The following is a 22,435-nucleotide window of genomic DNA, read 5'->3' as shown; positions in this document are numbered from 1 at the left end:
GCTGGTTGATAACCTTTGGGTTAAGGAGGACACTGTGAATATTAATCTTTGTGCCTTTAAATTCTCAACACATGTCTCTCCTCTCTGAGTGAACTGAAAGCTGCTCTTGTTTGACTTTTTCTATTTCTGTGCTCACTCATTAGGTTGTTTACAGTGTTTGTATTTATTCTCCCAGTGACCAGTTCACCCACTGGAAATTTTGAAACCTATAAATAAATTCTCAAGGACAGAAACGGTGAAGTCAGGGTTAAGTCGCGAGGACTGAGGGATAGATGTTAATGGTGATTTTTCGGGTTTAAGTCAGTTCCCTGTGTCATAGCCAAGATTTCCTGCCGTTTGTTTTTGAGGCGAGAAATGTCACGTGCACAGCACACTAGATGACGTAGGGATCCAGAAACGTTAACGTGTACCATGTTGGAAAATACCATTTTGTGATCAACAGACCTTGATAAACCGTGATAAATGTTATCTTAAATTTACTAAATATGTTTTTATAATATTTTTTTATGTTTCGTCTTAGTTATTTGTAGCCTATATGTGTTATTTTAACTGTTACCCTCCAAAAAAATCTACCTTTGATTGAGGTAGACAAAATGTATGACATTTATTATTTAAAAACAAACAAACAAACAAATAAAAACATATCCGTATTCAGTATTAAATAACATTTTGGCTTTAATGTAAACCGAGCTGTCCAATGGCCATGCGTCATCTCCCAGTTAGCCACGCCCACAGCAACGCTAAAAGTTTATTGGAGCGCGAGGAGCTTTCGTCTCACTCACAGTGCAGGATACTTTAAGTTCACTTCTCCTCCCCGTTAGGAGTCATCTAAACAGCTAGAGCGCGAGACCTCGGTCATGTCTTTGGCAGATCAGAGTCTGCAGTTTTTCCCGGTGAGCGCGCGGGTGTCGGTTCTCCGGGCACGAGGCCTCCGGATCAAAGGGAAGGATGGCACCAACGATGCGTACGCGACGCTGCAAGCGGGTCGCGAGACGTTCCGCACACCGGTGGCGGAGAAGCACGCGGAGCCGGTGTGGGGCGGGGACGATGCCGCCTTCATTTTCACTGAACAGGACGGCGTCCCGCTGCAGGTGCGCGTGCTACACCGCGTCCCGCTCGGAGCGGACAAAGTACTCGGACTGACCGTCGTTAATGTGCACGAGCTCCGGCAGGACAGCGCGCGCGAGAACCCACAGTAAGAGCGCTTTTTACTACCAGGCAATTCTTTTTAGTGCTTATGCATTAAGGGTGGACCGATGTACTGTATGAAGGTATTTATTTTCACTATGCTTGATATTTAGGATTTGCTAAAAAGTGATTGCCTTAGGTAATTGACAGTGTCTTCACTGCTCGTGACATCTGACCCATTTTTAGTATAAACCTTAAACCCCAAATTAAAGGTTTATACGGAATATTCATGATCAGTTTAGTTTTGCTCATATTCCAGTAAGTCAAACTGGAATAAAGTTGGTGTGACGTTGGACGTTCGATATTCGCAGATGTGCGGAAATTAAGGGACTGTCTCTAAAGTTACATACGACATTGTTAAACACGTTTCTAACTGCAATAGCATTTGAAGGGAATGACTTACAGTCATATAACCAACTGTAAAGTGTTCATCTAGGTGTCAGCTGTAATGCACAGCTCCATAAATTTTTGATATTTAACAAAATAAACTATCAAATCATATATAAATATTGCCATGTATTTTATTACTGCATGGGCTCATACACAAAATATACCATAATTTAAAGCTCAATAGCATTTGACGGGAATGACCTAGAGTCACACATCCAACTGTAAAGTGTTCATCTAGGTCTCAGGTATGATGAACACCTTTTAGATTTTTGATATTTATTAGAATAAGCTATTAATTCACATGTAAATTAGATATGAATTTCACTAGAGAATGGGCCCATACACAAAATATACCATTATTATTACCTTGTAACACTAACAAGTCACATGACATCGGGGAGGGAAAATGGCCAATTGGGCCCAATTTGGACATTTTCACTTAGGGGTGTACTCACTTTTTTGGCCAGCGGTTTAGACATTAATGGCTGTGTGTTGAGTTATTTTGAGGGGACAGCAAATTTACACTGTTACACAAGCTGTACACTCACTACTTTACATTGTAGCAAAGTGTCATTTCTTCAGTGTTGTCACATTAAAAGATATAATCAAATATTTACAAAAATGTGATGGGTGTCCTCACTTTTGTGAGATATTATATATAGATATATAAATATCTATTCACTAATATATGTATATAATATAATAATATATAATTTCATTAATAGGACATCTATTTTTTTTAAGAAAACCATTCAATCCAGTATGGGTCATTTTGACCGCTTTATGCATTCGTGAAGGTTTTTTTGTTCATGCATTGTAGGGTTAAATATAAAAATTCTAAAAGATGTGCGTGATACCTGACACCTAGTCGAACACTTTCCAGTTGGTTTTGTGACTCTACATCATTCCCTTCAAATTTAAATAATGGCTATTTTGTGTATGGGCCCATTCTGTAGTGAAATTCATGGCAATATTTACATATGATTTAATAGCTTATTTTAATAAATATCAAAAATCTAATAGGTGTGCATTATACCTGACACCTAGATGAACACTTTACAGTTGGTTATATGACTGTAAGTCATTCCCTTCAACTGCTATTGAAGTTAGAAACGTGTTTAACAATGTCGTATGTAACTTTAGAGACGGTCCCTTAATTTCTGCATATCCGCGAATATTGACGTCAAACCAACTTTATGCCAGTGTAAATCAATATGGATTTTTAAAAAACACTTCAATTACTATCATTGTAACATTGCCGCCTCACAGAGTTTTTGTCCATGTTCTCCCCGAGTCTGTGTGGGTTTCCTCTGGGTTCTGTGGTTTACTCCTACCTGCCAAAAACATGCCAGTAGATGCACTGGCAATGCTTAATTGCCCATAGGTGTGTGTGTGTGTGTGTGTGTGTGTGTGTGTACACGTTGCCCTGTGATGGACTGTCATCAGGGTGTATTAACGCCTTGCACCAGGAAAGACTCTGGATCCATGAATGAATGATTTAAACACAAACTATACAGTCAAGCTTCCTCTTACTAGAACTATTCTTAGGTTGAATTGTATTTGCCATCTTTAATTTCATAAACATAAACATCAACATCTTGGGGTCACGGTGGCTTAATGTTTAGCATGTTTGCCTTGAACCTCCACGGTTGGGGGCTTGATTCCCACCTCCGCCCTGTGTGCACGGAGCTTGCATGTTCTCCTTCTCCTTTTGCTTCGGGGTTTCCTTCCCCAGTCCAAAGACATGCATTGTGGGCTGATTGCCATCACTAAATTGTCCATAGTGTGTGAATGGGTGTGCATGCGTGTGATTGTGCCCGGAGATGGATTGGCACCCTGTCCAGGGTGAATAGACTGAATTGTTGTTGAAATGTGAGACACGAGGTCCCTTTCCAGAACCTTCAACCCGACTGTCCCTCAGTAGGGAAATGAACGTCACTATCTTAAAAAAAAACTGCTAAAGACCCACCTTTTCCCTGAACACATTACTAACCCCTAACATGGATCAAAATCTGCAGTAGAAATTTATCACTGCATTTTTGCATTGCTTTTATAAAGTCTTGTAATTATTTAATACAATCTTATACTTCTAGTAGTGAAGCTTTGCTGAAGGTTTGGCAACAGGTGAACATGAGAGATGCGGTTATCAGATCAAGAAAAATAATTAAGAATACAGGAATGTAATGGACGAAAACAACAAATCAGGGATATAGATGACAATATTTACATTTTGCAAAGTGATATTGTCACTATAGTTACTGGCATAATTCAAGGCCGTCACAAGAAAGGAACTATTTGTTTACTTGTCCACAGCCAGTTCCCGTTGTTCTCTTTTCTGTTAAAAAGTAATAAAAAAGTAAAAACAAAATGTCACTCGCTCTTGTTAAGAAAATGCAGTCGAGAAACTTGGACTAAATACAAGACTTGAAACTTGGACTAAACCTTCTACTGCTAACAAATTACTGCAGTATTAGTCTGCCCTGCTTAATCCATGGTAAGCCTACAGTTTAACGATATATTTTAGATTTAAGCAAGTCTGTCAGTCACCAACATCCACAAGGAAAATGGAGATCGCAGTCTGTTAATCTGACACACTTGGGTCTATTGCTCCTTTACATCAGAAGGGTTCATCCATTTCTATCCCCACAGGCCACTCAGGTGCTGGTTCAGTCTCTTGTCATTTCGAGACTGGACTACTGCAACCCTCTCCTGGCAGGTCTTCATCTGAGCGCCATTCAACCTCTGAAACTGATCCAGAATGCAACTGCTCGACTTGTTTTCAAGATTCCTAAGTTCTCCCACGCCCCCTCCACTGGCTTCCTGTAACACTGATGCTTGCCTACAAAAGCCAAAAACAGACCAGCACCCACTTACCTCAAATCACTTCTCACACCCCGCACTGCACCATGCACCCTCCGATCCTCTAGCACCGCTAGACTAGTGCCACCATCTCTCAGGGTACAAGGAAGGCATGCATCAAGACTCTTCTCTGTTCTGGCACCTAGGTGGTGGAATAATCTTCCCCTAGATGTCCGAACAGCTGAGTCACTGGCGGTCTTCAAACAATGTCTAAAGACCTACCTCTTCCTAAAGTACTTAAATGATCACTTTAAAAAAAAACAAAACAACATCCTTTGTGTGTTCTTACTATATTGCCTCACAACAGACTTTTAAGACTGATGCTATTCTTAGTCCGTGACCTAGTGAACCAGTATCGGGATGTATTTATTGATAGAGACTTGAAAGCACTTCTGTAAGTCGCTCTGGATAAGGGCGTCTGCCAAATGCCGTAAATGTAATTCTACATGAAAGAGATCACCGACTGCAATGCTATAATTATGTAGAAATGCAAACTGTGTATTGATTTTTGACAAAGATAACAATTACAGCAATCAGAGCAGCTGTGTTTAAAAAGTCAAGCACTAGAAAGAAGGCTTGTCTAGCAAGCGTGTGTACATGCAGGGATGCTACATGAAGTTTGCTGTTGTGTTTGATTCTGCTTGGTTTTTAGTAGTGTTTTATCACATTTCTGTGTTATGTAATTGAAAATGCTGGATAGTTAGCTGACTCGGCTGCTGTTAGACGCCATTTAGATGACATTTGTGGCACATTTTAGTCACAGCAGTAGCTATATTTATCTGTTTTTATTACACAACATGGAGAGTATTTTATCTCAACAGCACTGCATGAACATGGAAACCGTTGTCCAGCTCAGTTCTGTTACATAGTACAGTACAGTATGTGAACAAAGTGTTAACACACAAGTTAGGAAGTCAGTACCTATTTTGTTCTCATACTTTGTGTGCATTCGGTTAACACTTAATCACGGTTGTTATGTTGTTCATTAATAAAAAAAACAACATGCAATCCTTGATATGATGGAGGTTTCAAGATGTTTATTTCATATTTATGGAATTGGAATTTATGGTTAGTTTGCTTGTTTGTTTTATTGTCCTTAAAGTGGAAATTTGTCTTGGAAGGAGTCTCCAGTGTCAGTGACTTCAGTGTCTTCCACAAGATAGTCTCCAGAACTAAGGGCTTGGCATTTTACGGTTTCCGGTAACATCACAAGCTATTGTTGTTTCTTTTCTCTATTTTTTTTTTTTTTTTTTTTTTTTTTTTAACTTCAAGAGTGAGAAAAGACAAGGCTGATGAGGGATCGATTGTTTATAGCTGCTATCAGCTTCACATGAGCGTGCATCACACCACCACTTCACTGATTATTTTCCTATAACAGCATCTAAATAATTTATATCCAGCAGAAAGTACTTCAGCTAACACACTTTCCTTGTTCAAGGCTGAAAGTACAATACCAGTGGTGACTCTCTTGTGTCCTCTTCTTTCATGGTGATTTTGAGCTTACTTAGTTGTTATGGTCACATGATCTAAACATGGCAGTCACCATGGCGGGGAGAACAGTGCGTTATAGAATAAACTGGTTTGTTCAAACCCTACAAAGCAGCTTGATTCTTTAGCTAATGTGTGTGTACATTTATAAGACATGTAAAGAGAGATAATAATCACTTTCATATAAACATATTATTTGTTCTTGCTCATAGCCAGGGCTCAGTGTCCTAACATGGCTGGATTTCTGAAACTCATTATCATTCATCATTTAAATACCTGGAAAATGAGACAAAGGAAACATTTTGGGTCTTTTTATAGTCCTTTAGATGACATATTTTTAAAGTAGTACACACATGTTGATGTTCTTTGACTTAAGGATTGTGCTTTAACCTGAATAGCATCATTGTTGCTGGTGAATGCTAAAGGGATTTGTTTCGAGATCTTATCCCACTCCAGCCAACCCATTAGACCTTGATGGCTGCTCGGCTGTGTTTTACTATTTCTTTGGCTGTGTTCGTTCTCTCAGACAGCAGACAACCCTCCAGAGAATTTGATAAGCCCATTATGGTGATATTCTATACAATGGCCTTAGACAGAGATGCTCAAAAGCTTGCTTCTGTTAAAGTCATTTTTTGTAGTTTTTAAACCCAGCCTTGGTCACTTTTCCTTAGTTTGATCTATTTGACCATTAAGGGATGTGCTGTTACTTTATCAGCTCAAATGATGTGTAAAATGAGCATTTGATGGATTAATAAATCAAGCAACTATTATTGATTTTAACACACCCAGAAGGCAGTGCTGCAATCTGATGCCTTTTAATTTTAAAAGGTCTATTGACCTCCATTTAGCTCACAACTTTCTGCTTACTAGCACAAGTTAGTTAAAGTCGAATTTAATTACAATTCTTTAGGTCGATTAGATTAATCATTAAATTTGTTTGTCAATAATTTGACTTGGCTATCATTGTATCTAAACGAACACAATCCATGTCGGGTCATGTTCAAAATCTCAGGCCTGATTAAATCAATAACGACTACGTTTAAAGCTGATTCTAAACCAAATGGAGATTCAATTAACATTGTTTAATCAGTGGAGCTTTTGAACACCACTGGAAGCTTTTAAACACTAACCTGAGCTCTTGAAAAGCCCTTGAAAGCCTGTGAAAGCTGTAGATTAAAAATAATCCAGCATCTGAATGACTAGTCACTAGGCTGTGTATTCTGTGTATTCTCTATACTAAAGTAAGTAGTATACAACGTCAGTTGACATTTTTATTCATAAGAATTTCTAAGCATTCCTACATTTGCCGCAACATTTAACTTGTACAAAGGTTAACACAAATAAAGTTAGGTCTCCATAAAGTTGTGAAGGTGTGAGCAAAACCTTCATCACATGTTTATACAACAGTGCAGGAATGTTATTCTCTCCTGATAAAGTTCTCAGTTAGCTGGATGTCAGCCGACTCCCCTTCCTTGACCTTGGGTGAAACCCGAACTTGCTTCTTGAAGGCTGGTTGAAGTTTGATGTGTGTGTGTGTGTGTGTGTGTGTGTGTGTGTGTGTGTGTGTGTGTGTGTCCGGCTCAGTTTTCCTTAAATGGATGCCCTGGTTGAAGTTTCACATTTATTTACCATGTGTTGAATTAGTCAGTAAATCTTGAAGCACACATTGGCCTAAACCTCATTATTGCTATTACACTTTATTTAGAAAATGTAGAATATTTAGAAAACTCTTAAACACTAATTCATATTTGAACACTTGTGTTTTATTAGAACATGTAGCATTGTAACTTGATTGAGATGTTTCAATCCAAGATCTTTGTCTGGGCAAAGTGATGCTCACCTATATAATATATTTCTATGTAATATAAAATATACTATGAAATACATCTATATAATATATTCTGTATAATACATATACATAACATGTATAGGACAATCGTTTTTAAAAAAGCCATTTAATCATAGAATAATCTTTTTCAAATGTATTGATTTAAACCCCTGTTAAGTGTCCAATTCATTCATACAAAATTGTTCTCTATTTAAAAGAGAGAGAGAGAGAGAGAGAGAGAGAGAGAGAGAGAGAGAAAATAATAATTTTTAAAAATCTCTTGATATCCCACTTCCAGTGTTCAATTAGTAAAATAGGAGACACTGGAACACCAAGGGAGAGGTGATCCAGCAAGTGGACAGGGTTGGGGGGGATCGGGATCCCAGAACATATAGATGCAATAGCACTTCAAGAGTTTTGGGTAATGCAGTAGTGTTGAATGGTGCCATAGACCTAGGGCCAGTGGTAAAGAGTAAGTATGATGACTGTGGTTAAAAAAAAAAGAATCGCAACCATCACATTCCAGTGATGCTGTGGTGTGACACATTTCCGATGTGTTAAGCTTCACAATAAGTGCTCAAGGATAAATATAACCGATATCAATGGGGGGAAAAAATATGTTCTTAGCTCGCCTAGTTATCCAAATTATTCCACAACACAGTCATGTAACTCCTGATGTTGCAGTTTGCGCTGATGTGTAAGTTTGATGTCCTTTACAAATCCAAAAACTCACATACGGGACAGGGTTGAATTTTGTGAGCGATGGACCAACAAGTTTCATAAACCGAAACGGTGCCTCCCTTACTTTTTTTAGCATCTCGTTCTGCCCTATCGCTTTCGCTTACTTCTTTAAGAAATAATGACAGTAACAATAACAATAATAATCAGCTGCCTTCTTTCGCCATATCCAAGAAACGTGAGCGCATGTAACCGATGACACAAGTACGCAGTGCGCTATGATACTAGTTAGCAGTTGGTCATCATGGAAATGAGCCGATTGTATTTTTGGTAGGGAAAACGTGAAACGAAAACGTTGCATGATCCCTACAAGTAAGTCCAGGATGTACTGGATTCTGTTCCCGGGCCGATCCGGTGCAAAATAAGTACTGCCCACCCCGGCTTCTGTAAAATGCACAGCAACTGGATTCCTTATGATTTCTAGTAGCACTTCTATGTTCAGTGTTCTTGATTTTCTAGACTTTTCCAAGTGCACCGAACTGCACACACATTTCATAACATGTATCACACTTTGTGTAGTGCAAGTAATGATCCCTTCAATCTTAAAAACTTTTACGGTTGTGTTAGTTGAAACTCCTAGCCTCTCGGGCAGTGCTGCAGACAGAAAGCTCTTGACTGCTGCACACTCAAAGCCTGAAGTCCTTATCAGTGCAGGAACCCAGGAAGTGAAGTCCCTCATTATCATCCCATCCATATTCTTGTATACAGTGGTATAAAACAAATCAAGGCTCCAGGACCTTGGTGCCACACATAACTAACTACACCACACACACAATGCAAAAACTACAACACACACATGTGCTATTAATGTACACACAATGTAGGGCATATTAGCTATCCAGTGCACTCTGCAAAAACAGATCAGAAGCAGGAAATGACATTAAGTTTATCTGTTCTCTAAGTCAACCGTTAAGATGGAGAAACTTCCTGAATGATCACATCAGACATTTCACTACGTCTGTTCATGCATACTCTGCATAGATAGACAGTCTGATACAGATTGATACATATTTATTGTATTTTCTGTACTGCGATACCCATTCTTTCACACACAAATCTGAAAATCTCATAGATATTCCACTAGAAGGAAACATTATTAAGGAAAAAACGGTGATGGCTCAAAGAAGCGATTAAATGTTAAACATGACTGTGTATTGACTATATAAAGATTGACTTTGCTTCCTTCCAGACCTGACATAAAGATCATTACTGTAGAAAAAACAATAGAACACTAAATTACAGCAACACCAACAGGAGAAACTTTATATATAGGATAAATCTACTTGCATCGTGGTCAGTGATAGATTCAATAGATTGCTCCATTTTGATACTAGCTGTCTGGTGTAGATGGTTCTCCTGGTCATTCAGCCTGACACTAGATGACTGTTAAACCCAGTTTATTATTCGGTTATTCAGCTAAAACGCTTTTATTCATTAACTACAATGAATAATTCAGTTACTGTAGTGAAACTAACAGGAAATGTATGTCATTTCAAAAGTGAGAAGTCTACACAGTTTCAGGAGTTATCCTTCACTTAAATGTGAGCGTATGGGTGTGTGTTAATTGTAGAGTGACCTTTAGAGGACTGTGTTGAATTTGCACTCCCAGGTTGCATCATTTGGGCAGAAACACTCCTGAAACCTTAGCATGTCGGGACGTGATACCGGATTGTCTGGAATTTTCTACATTTCTGTTTCAGCCTTTTTCGGGAGTGGCGGAAAACTTCCTGTTTCTCTCTGCGTCAGTGAATCGAGGATTAAAGTATCTACTATTGTGAATAAATGATAACGATAACATCAAATTTAATGGCAGTAATGGATGTCCTCTGTTCATATAGACATATATAGATTAAATATTTAGTGATTTTGAATTGCAGTACTATGTATAATTAGATAATTACGAACATTTAGTACAATTTGGGCTTTTTGTAATCACCCCCCCCCCACACACACACACACACACACACATCAACATAAATGTCAAATCACTTAACCAGTCTTATTAAGTTCATTCATTTGCACAGTTTCCTCTGGAAAGTATGCGATCTGAGATTTGTTCTGTCTTAATCGCTTCTTCTTATACTGCCCCCACTGTTTGTTTCTATTGCACCACATGCATACGTATCCTCCATTTCTAACGACGCACACATCCACTGTGCCAGAGGAACGCAGGGTACAGACGTAGTTAAATCAAGCATAAAGCCGCCCTTATGAGTGTACAGCACACACCCATTCCAGTTTGGGCTTTTATGTCAGTGGCAGGTTCTCTGGGGTTTTACTCATGATGAGCTAGTTCTCCATAGTGATGCACACTACAGTACTGTAGTGTGGTTATAATGCTAGTATTAGTGAAGAACTGTGATAATGCTGACAGCAGTGTGGTGTGTCTGATTATCAGCAGGATGTGGTGTTTCCTGTGCTCTTATGGTCTTTAAAAATGACACATCTGCACTTTTCTGGCCTGTTATTCAGTAAAGGTAGTGCATGTAACCTTGTGTGTAAGGACTTTTTTAAAATAACTAAAAAAAATAAGCCCAAAAACTTTCATTTATAAAACATCCCCCACAAACAGGTTTATGTGAATAAACGTACGGAGAAAAATGTACAAATCAACAGAGAAATTTTACTCTGAATCCTTGTGCAGATCGAGAAAAGTGTAGAGTTGGAATGGAACATCCATCCATCCATTTTCCATACCGCTTATCCTACACAGGTCATACACAGGCACAAGGCAGGGAACACCCTGGACAGGGTTACAACCTATCACAGGGCACAATCACACATTCACACACTACAGACAATTTGGAAATGCCAATCTGCCTACAACACATGTCTTTGGACTCGGAAATCGGAGTACCCGGAGGAAACCCCTGAAGCATGGGGAGAACATGCAAATGCAACGCATATGTTCCTGGCAGAAATCGAAACCTCAACCGCAGAGGTGTGAGGCAAACATGTTAACCACTATGTTAACACTTCTGTATTGAAGCGTGTTTGTGTATATGTGTAGTGAAACAAAGAGGTGGCTTATGGGTAAGTGCACAGGCTGATGTGTAACAGCGTGTTGCGCCTTTAGACGACACTGATTGGTCGAGGTGGTTCTTTGTGTCCAACTTCAAAATATTGATGTATCTGAAGAGAAAACTAGACCTTCAGATAATAAATGTTACATTTTGTCTAAAATGGGGGTAACGATGTACATTTAGTTTCTCTCCAATCTGACATGTTAACACATTGTGATGTGTTGCTGCTCGTCTCCTGCAGGTGGTTTAAGCTGTTAAATAAGACGGGGAAAGCCGATAAGGAGCGCGGTGAGGTTCTGCTGGACATTCAGTTCCTGAAGAGCAGCATGAGTGTCAGCATGATTGACCTCTCTGACAAATCACACTCGCGCCTTGGAAAGTTCAAGGACAAACTGCGGGGCAAAAAGAAAGAAGGGCTGAGCGACTCAGCCTCTGCGATTTTGCCTTCGGTCAGCCAGGTGTTGACGGACAGTGAGGAAGAACTGGACAGAGAGACGGAGGGAGAGTCGACAAAAAAGAAGAAGAACAAACTAAAGTCTCTTTTTGTTCCTAAATCCAGCATGAAGCGCAACTCCATGTCTCAATCCATGTCCTCATTAGGGACACTTCCTGATAAAAACTCGTCCATCAGCTCGAGCACGTCCTCAGGCCTCAATGTGGAATCAGAAGGTAAGAGGTATCTGATTCTATCATTTACAGTTTATTTATATATATTACACTCTATTTGTGTTTTTATTAATTATATTCTTTTAATTTTGTATGAAGGGAAGAAAAAGAAGAAATTTACCTTTTTAACACACAAACGGAATGGCAGCACAGACAGCAAGACATCCACTCATAATAACTCCACCCTTGGCTCGACCAATCAGAATCCTCCATCACCGATTGATATTTGCATTAATGGTAGTCATGTTTACAGAGAAGAAACCCAAAGTGAAGAAGTGCAGGAAATGGAGGAAGAGGAGGGAGAGAATGAGGAAGAAGAGGAGAGATGGCGAAGAGAGGAAGAAGAACGGGAACGACTGGAGGAGGAGAGAAAAAGAAAAGAGAAAGAAGAGCAAAGGAGAAAGGAGGAGGAAGAAAAAGAGAGTATACGGGTGGAGAGAGAGAAGGAAGAACAAAGGAGAAGGATGGCAGAGGAGAAAGAACGGATAAGGATGGAAAGAGAGAAGGAAGAAGAAAGGAGAAGGATGGGGGAGAGAGAGAAAGAGAGGATACGAATGGAGAGAGAGAAGGAAGAACAAAGAAGGCTTGAGGAGGAAGAAAAAGAAAGGATGAGGATTGAAAGAGAGAAGGAAGAACAAAAGAGAAGGATGGAGGAGGAAGAAAAAGAGAGGATAAGGGTGGAGAGAGAGAAGGAGGAACAAATGAGAAAGATGGCAGAGGAAAAAGAACGGATAAGAATTGAAAGAGAGAAGGAAGAAGAAAGGAGAAGGATGGAGGAGAGAGAGAAAGAGAGGATACGAATGGAGAGAGAGAAGGAAGAACAAAGAAGGCTTGAGGAGGAAGAAAAAGAAAGGATGAGGATTGAAAGAGAGAAGGAAGAACAAAAGAGAAGGATGGAGGAGGAAGAAAAAGAGAGGATAAGGATGGAGAGAGAGAAGGAGGAACAAAGGAGAAGGATAGAGCAGGAAGAAAAAGAGAGAAAGAGGATGGAGAAAGAGGAGCAGCAGAGAAAGTTGGAGGAGGGAGAAAGAATGAGGATGAAGAGAGAGAAGGAAGAACAGATGAGAAAGTTGGAGGAGGGAGGAAAAAGAAAGGAAGAGAGGGGGGCAGAAGAGCTGAGGAGAAAGATGGAGGAGGGGAATGACAGGAAGAAGGCTGAGGAAGAAGAGAAGATGAGGATTGCTGAGGAGGGAAGGGTGAAGGAAGAGAAGAAAAGAGCGGAGAGAAAACGCATGATGGAGGAGGAAGAAAAACAGAAAGAGGAGAAAAGGATTGCAATGGAGAGAAGGTTAGCAGATGAGAAAAAAGCCAGGGAGGAAGAAGAGAGAAGAATAGCAGAAGAGAAGGAGAAACAGCATAAAGAAGAAGAACGAGTTCGAGAGGAAAAAGAGAGGAAGAGGACAGAGATGGAGATGAAGAGAAAGGAAGAGGAGCAGGAAAGAAGGAAAATGGAGATGGAGGATAAGAAAAAGAAGGAAAAACAGATGAGAGAAGAGCAGGAGAGATTAAGAAAAGAAGAAACGGTATTTGAAGAAAGTGTCATCTCACAATCCACTGACTTCCCTCGTTCAGCCAGAATCTCCATGAAACCGAGGTTAGTGCCGGTGTTCCTTCACTAAATAGCATGTAGCATACAGGGAGGAGTATTCAGTATTTTACATAGTACAGTAGTATGCAAGTAGAGTGGTTTTTTTTCTTGTTTTTTTTTGTATTAGTATTAAATATTTTAGGTAGTAGTAAGCACCACAAGTAGCAGTAGTATGCACCATAAGTGAAGTATTTAGTGCAATTTTTAGTGCGGTAGTATGTGCCACAAATGGAATATTGTTTAGTACTTTATTTAGTGCCATAGTATGCATTGGAATATTATTTAGTACACTGTTTAGAGCAGTAACATGCACCAAAGCAGAGTATTATTTAGCACCCTACTAAGTGCAGTAGCTTGCACCAAAGTGAATTATTATTTAGCATCCTGCTAAATTCAGTAGTATGCACGAAAATAGTGTATTATTTAGGATCCTAGTAAGTGCAGTAGTATGCGCCAAAGCAGAGTGGTATTTAACACCATACTAAGTGCAATAGTGTGCACCAAAACAGAGATTTATTTAGCACCCAATTATGTGCAATAACATTCACTAAAATAGTGTATTATTTAGCATCCTATGAAGTGCAGTAGTATGCACCAACGTGAAGTATTATTTAGCACACTATTATACACCACCACAAGTCATTTGGGACAGCCTTAGACTGTGGTCGGTTACAGTACCTTCCCGCTATTAAACTCATTCTCATTTCACTAACACTTAGTATACATAGAAAACTAACTAGTTCACTCATCATTTATTCCAAATACTATGTTTCCATCCCCCTTTATCATATACTCTTTGTCCACACATTGCTGTGATATTTTGGTGTAAATGTGTATTCCTGGTTCACAATCAAATTAATAATTAATTTAAACACGGGAGGATGAAAACATGCACTGTTGCCTGGTGATCAGTGACATTAGGCAAAAATGCTGTTAAGCTCATTATATACAGCTTAGTTTATATCCTAACAGCTTAGCTTTTGCATGTGCACTTCTGTAGCACCACTGTATAGCAAGCTTCGAGCACTCTGACATGTATGTTGTGTATGTTATGTTTACGCATTGTCCTGTTTGGTAAGTGCTGTACTGTCTTGTGCTTGTTACACACATTTGCACAAGTGTGCTTTATGTAGTCCTGTGTATGTCTTTGTAGTCTTATTTAGTTCTGTGTAGTCTCATGTAGCTCTGTGTTGTTTATGTAGCACCATGGTCATGGAGGAATATTGTTTCGTTTCAATGTGTATTGTACCAGCTGTGTATGGCTGAAATGACAATAAAGCCACTTGAACTTGATGTAGTACACTGTAGTACTGTGAATCAGACCGTGGTACATTTGGTGAAAGCTGGGGTGTTTGGGTAGCTGTGATCAAAGACATTGCACACAAGTGCGGTCCAAAACCACCTCTCTGAAGCTGCCTGTGGAAGAGAGGTGATCTCCCATCCAGAACTTGATATAAGAAAACTGAACAGAAAGCAAACTGAAAGTATTAATTTCACTGTCTTTGACACTCCAAACAGACTGACTGTGGAGAAAGCACTTTTTGTGTCCCTAGTCCACTTCCCCTCATATAAAGCCCTGTAAACATCCTCGGGGTTTGGTTTTTTCAGCTCTAGTAAGGTTCATTGGATGGATGCATCTGTGATGATCGTAAGGTTAATTGGATTATTTATTTATTTTCATTTTGTAACAGTGGTGGAAACATATTAATATTAAATGTTTATTAAATTCATGTAGCAGTTGTTAGTTATTATGTTCGTTTTAACTGGTCACTTAAAGTAAATGGCTGTAATCCAAGGTTGACCTATAAATAATGACAGGGCCTAACATGTTCTGTCACTAGAAAATTCAAGAATAAAAAGCTTTTTTTTTTTTCGTTTTTTTTTGTTGTTGTTGTTCTAATAAATATCCAGAATAGTATTGCACACATTTAAATAAGAATACATAATACTATTAAAATATTATGCTAATGTTCATAAAAATCATTTTTGAGTCATATGGGTCACCGATTGCAAAATGTTTGAACCCCATGCATTAGGTGAGTGATCGAGTTGTGGTGAGGGATTGACGTTAGGTGAGGGATCGACTTTAGAGCTGTGCTCTTGACCGTTTCTTTTTCAAAATGGTGGGTGAAACAGAAGTGTAAACAGGAACTTTACTTCAGAATTCAAACCACTGAAATATGAATGGAGTACTCTAGCATTATTTGCATGAATCTAATGTTAGTTTTGTTGGAGTGTGTAAATTGTGGGGTTTTATTCCCCAAACTCCTCCATGTGCATATGACTTGATGAAGTTGTGTTACTGCATTCTGCTAGTTAGTTATTTGCTCCTGCAAAGGTTTCCTGGAAAATTGGACTAGATCCAGAAATAGCCTTCATTGTCAGAAACAGTGTCATCGAATCTGTTCAGCTGTGGTATATAACACCAATCTGCCATGAGTCCTAAGATCATTGTGTCCCAGGACGATATTTAGCACCTTTGTGAAATATTCAGAAGGTCTTCAGTAGGTTCAGTACAGTCTGTGGATGCATACGGGAGTGTAAACGTGTCTCTACCTGCTGTTGGTTCAGGTGAGTGATTAAGAACTTTGGTTAAATAGTGATTCATTCAACTTTATTAAATTTGGTACAATGCTAAAAGAATCGTCATAACGCACACTAACCAAATACAACCTCGAATCAAAATAAATTATTTTAACCCTCCTTGCCATGGTCTGTCTTGTTTTCTTTTCCCTGCTGTGTTTCAATGCTGACTGCTGATGCGTTAGTTTTTGCTAACCCTCTTCAACATTCCTTCTTGTGTTTTACTCAGGGAATGATTTACAATTGACGTTAGCCCACAGGAAATCTCTGCCTGCCCCAAAAAGCTGATCTGGCTATTCTAATCCTCTGACTCATGTTTTTAAAATCCTTGGATGGCTCATAAAATAGATACTGACTTCAGGAAGGAGGGTGCAGTGTGGTACAAAGGAAGATGATTCTTAGTTCTTAGGAATTCTTTTTCATTTTTTTCATGCGAGACTAAACAACTTTTTACAGAACATTTATGTGAATGTACAAGTATTCGAATTAAGCTGGTCTTGCTACAGGCCTGTTTGAACTATAGAGAATGGATTAGATATTATGGTGTTTAGTTTCCAAGTTCTTAAGGACTCAGCTGATTAACTTTTGTCTTCCATGCCACCTTCACCACTCCACACCTGAAACCATTTTATAGAGTACCGATTAGTACCAGTAAACAAACCAAAAAATATCTTGAACAAACCTCTGGTTTATATTATTCATGCCAAGGCTGAGAATATTACAACATGTAGAGTATTGTCTACAGGCCTTGCATGAATCTTTATAGAAATTATTGTATGGTGTAAAGCAAATCTGGCTAAATCTCACTTTGTAAAGGAAAAGCTTTATAGTTCCAAGACTGGAACTATGGTTATGAAAGCAGCTCCAATCACTTTCAATTAGCTAAAGAGACATTCCTTTAGTTGTTCAACTTTCAATATGTAGCACTTTTCATAATAAGGTCCAACGAGGTTTAGCTGATTAGATTTAGAGATTAAGCTCACAGATTCTGTAAACGGCTATCCAGATAAATCAAGAAATATGATCTTGCCTTTTAAGATACCATCAAAACCCACTTTTAATATGCCATCAAAAAGACTCAGTTTTCTGACTGCGTAAAAGAAAGCCACATCCCTTCGCCTAAATCCAAATTATTTAATGGTGCTCTAGATAATTCAAAGATCTGAACGAGAGTAAACCTTCTGAGATGTAGATCTGTATCAGTAAATCAAAGTGACTGGACTGGTCTTCACAATTCGACCACAAAATCCAGTTTTGATAATCAGATCACCTTCATAAGACGAGCCAAATGCGTTTGAACATTTAAAGAAAAGTCGGTCTAGCTGTAGTAAATAGTTACTTGGCCGATATACACCAACACCATTACGAGCAGTTGGAGTTTGTGTGTATGTGTGTTTGGCTAAAGGAGGAAGGCCTCAAATTTGGCCGATTACCCTCTAGTGTGGCATAAAGCATTCAGACTATGTAAGGGAAGGTCTCCGGCAATATCAATTTGTCCAGGCATTTTGACTGTGATTATTACAGATTTTCAAGACTATTTACTGTCATGCTCACACAGTATTTAAGTAATTCTGGTTAAAGCACTCACTTTTTGTCTTTACTCACGTCCTGCTCCCTCAGCATGTCCGTCTCTGCAACAGTTTCTCAATTGACTATGACGAACACCAACCCCTTTTTGGATGACGATTTAGATGCCAGCATTTCAGAAAACACCAGTGTTGAAGAGGCAACTGCTAAAAAAGGACGTGCCCCATTACCTATACAGTTGACTGGGCCAGATGTTTGCTCCAGAGCTGTTTCTAAACAGCATTCGAATTTAAAAGAAGTCTCAAAACGGCCAGCACCTCAACCACCAGGTACACTGAACATGACCAGAGAAGTGACGGTCAAAGAAAATATAGATCAAGCAGGTCTCGGTCAAGGAGCAAAGAAAACCCCTGAGAGACATCATGAGAGCAAAGTCTTGTCAGTCACTCAAGATGTCACACAAGTTAATACTAATCCTTTCACATGTGATGGACCAGTGGCTATAAAACACAAGTCCCCAGCACCAAAACCAAGAAGTGGGACATCCGTGTCTGAAGATATGCCAAGAAATGGTGGCAAAAACCTAACAGAAAGTACTGCTCACCTTGAAGAAAAAGCAAGTGCTTCTAATATCAAAGGTAATCCACCAAACTGGAAACTGCTGGGAGCCTCAAATGATATTACAGTTGAATATGTCAAAAGTGACCTTACTGATGATCTGTCACGAAGAGAACATCATCTGGAGGATGCAGTTGAGCCTGAATCTGCAAAGCCAAATTCTCCATGTGTTAGTCAGGATTTGTGTCCAGAACCTCTGGTTTCCCCCACTGATGGACTGCCAAGCATGGAAAGATCCCAAAAGAAGTCTCGAGCCCCTCTTCCTCCAGTTAAACCCAAAAGAACTGAAGATCCAAGCACTCCACACCAGCAGCCATCTCTTCCAAACAAGACTAACCTTGAACAAGCCCAAGAGAACCATAGTAATAAGAAGGACCAAGATAACACATTGGTTTCTAGTATTGAAATAGCTGCAATCAGCACTCCATCATCCACAGTTTCATCCTCAGTGTTCACGCCACTTGCTGAGAAATCACAGGTCATGAAACCTTGTTCTACTGAGTCGGTGGAGACGGGTTCTGGTTCTGGGTCTATGACTTTGCCATGGGCTAAAATGGTACCCAGTGATGCAGGTGAAGTAAGAGAACAAGTTGCTCCCACCTCAGTAATCAGGTGAGATCCCTCCATATAGTCTTAATTAGCCCATTCCATAGAGTTAGTATTGGAACTCTTAGAAATGGTGACAACCAGTATCCTTGTAAACTAGGGGTGTGAAAATCTGCTGGTAAGACGATATGCCATAAAAAAATTTTTTTAAAAAGGCACTCTGAAAGAAGCCTGTGCTGTGCTGTAGGGCCGAATGGTATGAGTGGGGAAAGCATCCGTTCAAATGACATTGGTGTCCTCGGCATAGTTAAATCAACACGCAGAGTTCTTCAGAATTGTTAGGTTGGGACAGCTCAGCGATTGATTTTGATTTGATTTGATTTGATTTGATTTTTTTTTTTTCCTGGCACCCCCTGTGGAGGAAAACTTTGTTCTAAACACTTCAGACAACTCATACAACTCATTATAATTCTGAAACCTCCATATTGTGAGTTAGATGATGACAACTGCCACAGATTTTATTGATTTTTTTTCCTTTACCTGGAACTTAGATGTCACGATTGTCCACTAGTTATCTCTTGCCATCACTGCACTTCTTCTTATGTACTTCCTAGTCCTTATTTAACATTTAACCCAGATAGAAAAAAAACTAAACAATAGATGTTACCCAAGCTGTATAGCCTCATTTTATTTACATAACTTGGACTTGGAACTTATTTGTCAGTCAGCATGTAATTTCTGTTCACCACCGTACAAACAGAATGATGACATTGCTGCCTCCAAGAATAACCCTCTGTCGTAACAATGCACTATTCGTGTTGAAGATCATAGTATATTGTAAAACTTGGTGTGGTCTGATGCTCATCTCTGCTGTGTCACATGAATAAATGCTATTCACTGAAAGATCGTTAACATTCCTGTTCTGTCCGTGTACAGGCAGCATGCTGTAAAACCCCTGAGTGCTGCAGAGAATCGGCCTGAAACTCATGAATCTCGAGTAACTGACAACATACAGCCCAAAACAAAGGTACTGCTCCTGACATAAATGTACATGAATGAATACTTACTGCAGTCATGGTTTTTTTGCCACAAGTCCAAGTAAGGTCATGAATGTGGGTGAAATCTGGCTACAATAATAACTAGTGTAAATGCAGTAAAGCTACTGAATGTTGAACCAATTGTGTTATTGAATTATCCTGTTAACACTCCTCTGACCATGTAATATTAATGAAACTCGCTTTACTGTACTCTATACCCGGTGTGCAAACATTAAATATTTTAAAATAGTACTACATTCGAATGAATTTATTATATATATATATATATATATATATATATATATATATATATATATATATATATATATATATATATATATATATATATATATATATATATGTATATGTATGTATATGTGTGTGTGTGTGTATATATATATATATATATATATGTTAGTGCATGTGTATAATATATACACATACGTAAACAAAACGATAGGTAAATAAGTAACATGACAATACAACAGTTTAACACAATATCTGGATTGTGCATGTCTGCTCTCACAATATATCAGCATATACAATGTATATAAAACTAAAGGTTTCCTTTTGGTTAATGAAGTTGAGGTGTAGACATGCAGAATGTCACTGGAGGGTCCTCACAAGGATAATAAACGTGTGTGTGTGTGTGTGTGTGTGTGTGTGTGTGTGTGTGTGTGTGTGTTTCAGGCTGCAGAAGCAGTGACGAAAGGCCCGTATTCTCAGTTGACGCAGACCGAGCTGATCTCTCTGGCGTTGCGTCAACAGGAACAGCTTTCAAAGCGTGATGCCAGGATCCAGGAGCTGGAGCAATACATCGATGACCTGCTGGTGCGTGTGATGGACGAAAAGCCAAGCATTCTGATGAGCCTGAACACAAAGAACAAATCAATATGAGCACACAAACAATAGGAGGTGCTGAAGAAAGCATGTAGGGAGTGAATTAATACTTACATACTGACTTTCGGGAAGATGAACTCTGACAACGCTAAGCTAGACTTTGCTAGTATAGCACTCACTAAAGTGCAAAGTCAATGGCGTTAAAGTCTTTATTACTGAGATAAATACATAAACATGGGATTTATTCCCCCTCACATTCATAAACCTCTGCTCTTACTACATATCATGGGACAGATTAAAATGTGTAACATTGTCTTTCCACTGTTTCCTGTTTTTCAAAGTTCACAGTTAGAGCTTTCAAAGTTAAAGCTTTGTTCACTAGTGCACAGAAAAAGAGCTCTTTGTACCTACTGTGTTTATTAGTTCCTTTTTTTGTGTGAAATGGGGGAAAGTCACACCTAAAACACACACAGTATATTGCCTTATTCAAGATATTGTGTAATATGCCCGCAATATGAGTGCAATACTGTACCCTAAAGCACTTTAATCAGAGACATTTTCTCCTTTTTGTAAATATTAATGATTATTTGTACTTTATACCTTTTCATTTGAACATTATAAGTGATGTTATCTTTCACTCAGAAATAAAGAATTTTCTTTGCAATAGAGTCTCCTATTTAAACGTCTTTAACGCAGCAACTATTCAAATATTTTATTACATCACAGGCTCTTAACCCCGTTAAATAAGATGTGATGGGAGCAGAAAAATATTTAGGATACTAAAATGTGCACACAGAGGATATTCCTCTACCAAGACTGGGGACCTGTGTGGAATTACATCTTAAAACTCCTTGGTGCAGATGAGGACCCATTGGTAGCCTTGTACTCGCCTGATTTAAAACCACAAAGACCCCTTTGGCCAATATTGTGACTGCGTATAAAACGAACAAAAACCCCACATAAATCGTTCTCTAATGTCACCACAACTAATTTAATCACTCGTTTTATTAGTATATTATACTAATAACCGCGTTAAGCCATTTTCTAATTTAGCTTGCTGATTTTATTGTTATCCGTTGCATTTTTCATGATATGTTCAGTCTATGTTCATAATTTGTTCTAGTTATCTTGATCAATTAATTTATTTGATTATTATTTAAATAATAATAATAATCAGGGCTTTTAGTCGATAGGGCGTGTTTTTATATATATATATATATATATATATATATATATATATATATATATATATATATATATATATATATATATATATATATATATAAGGCAGACACAAAGATGCCTAAAAGGTACATTTGGATGACGAGTATTTATTTATTTTTAATTAATTAATTAATTAATTTATCTATCATGACAAAGTACCCTTACTGACATTAAGTAATAGAAGGCTAACAAGAGCACGATGATGTTCTTTTAAGAATTTTCACCTACAAATCCTTTCCTTTTTATTGTAATTTAAAAGACGGTATTTTGTTAAATATTTCTGTTATAAGTC

The 22,435-nt window shown here is 38.6% G+C and overlaps 1 protein-coding gene across 2 annotated transcripts; it reads left to right on the top strand.

Annotated features, from left to right (window-relative positions):
• Nucleotides 1-763: 763 nt before the first annotated feature.
• rab11fip1b (RAB11 family interacting protein 1 (class I) b) lies at nucleotides 764-21,583 on the top strand. Of its 2 annotated transcripts, XM_017488451.3 has the most exons (6): nucleotides 764-1,195; nucleotides 11,756-12,183; nucleotides 12,280-13,774; nucleotides 17,972-19,108; nucleotides 19,979-20,069; nucleotides 20,770-21,583. In XM_017488451.3, the coding sequence occupies exons 1-6, from the start codon at nucleotides 858-860 to the stop codon at nucleotides 20,974-20,976; spliced, it is 3,696 nt and encodes a 1,231-aa protein (XP_017343940.3). In that variant the 5' UTR covers nucleotides 764-857; the 3' UTR covers nucleotides 20,977-21,583. The 2 variants fall into 2 exon arrangements, with proteins under 2 accessions (XP_017343940.3, XP_047016820.2); XM_047160864.2 differs by lacking the exon at nucleotides 17,972-19,108.
• The last annotated feature ends 852 nt before the right edge of the window (nucleotides 21,584-22,435 follow it).

The sequence above is a fragment of the Ictalurus punctatus genome, chromosome 16 (genome assembly GCF_001660625.3).
Source record: "Ictalurus punctatus breed USDA103 chromosome 16, Coco_2.0, whole genome shotgun sequence".
In the NCBI taxonomy this organism is placed as follows: domain Eukaryota; kingdom Metazoa; phylum Chordata; class Actinopteri; order Siluriformes; family Ictaluridae; genus Ictalurus; species Ictalurus punctatus.
This window is presented reverse-complemented; position numbering and strand designations above follow the sequence as displayed.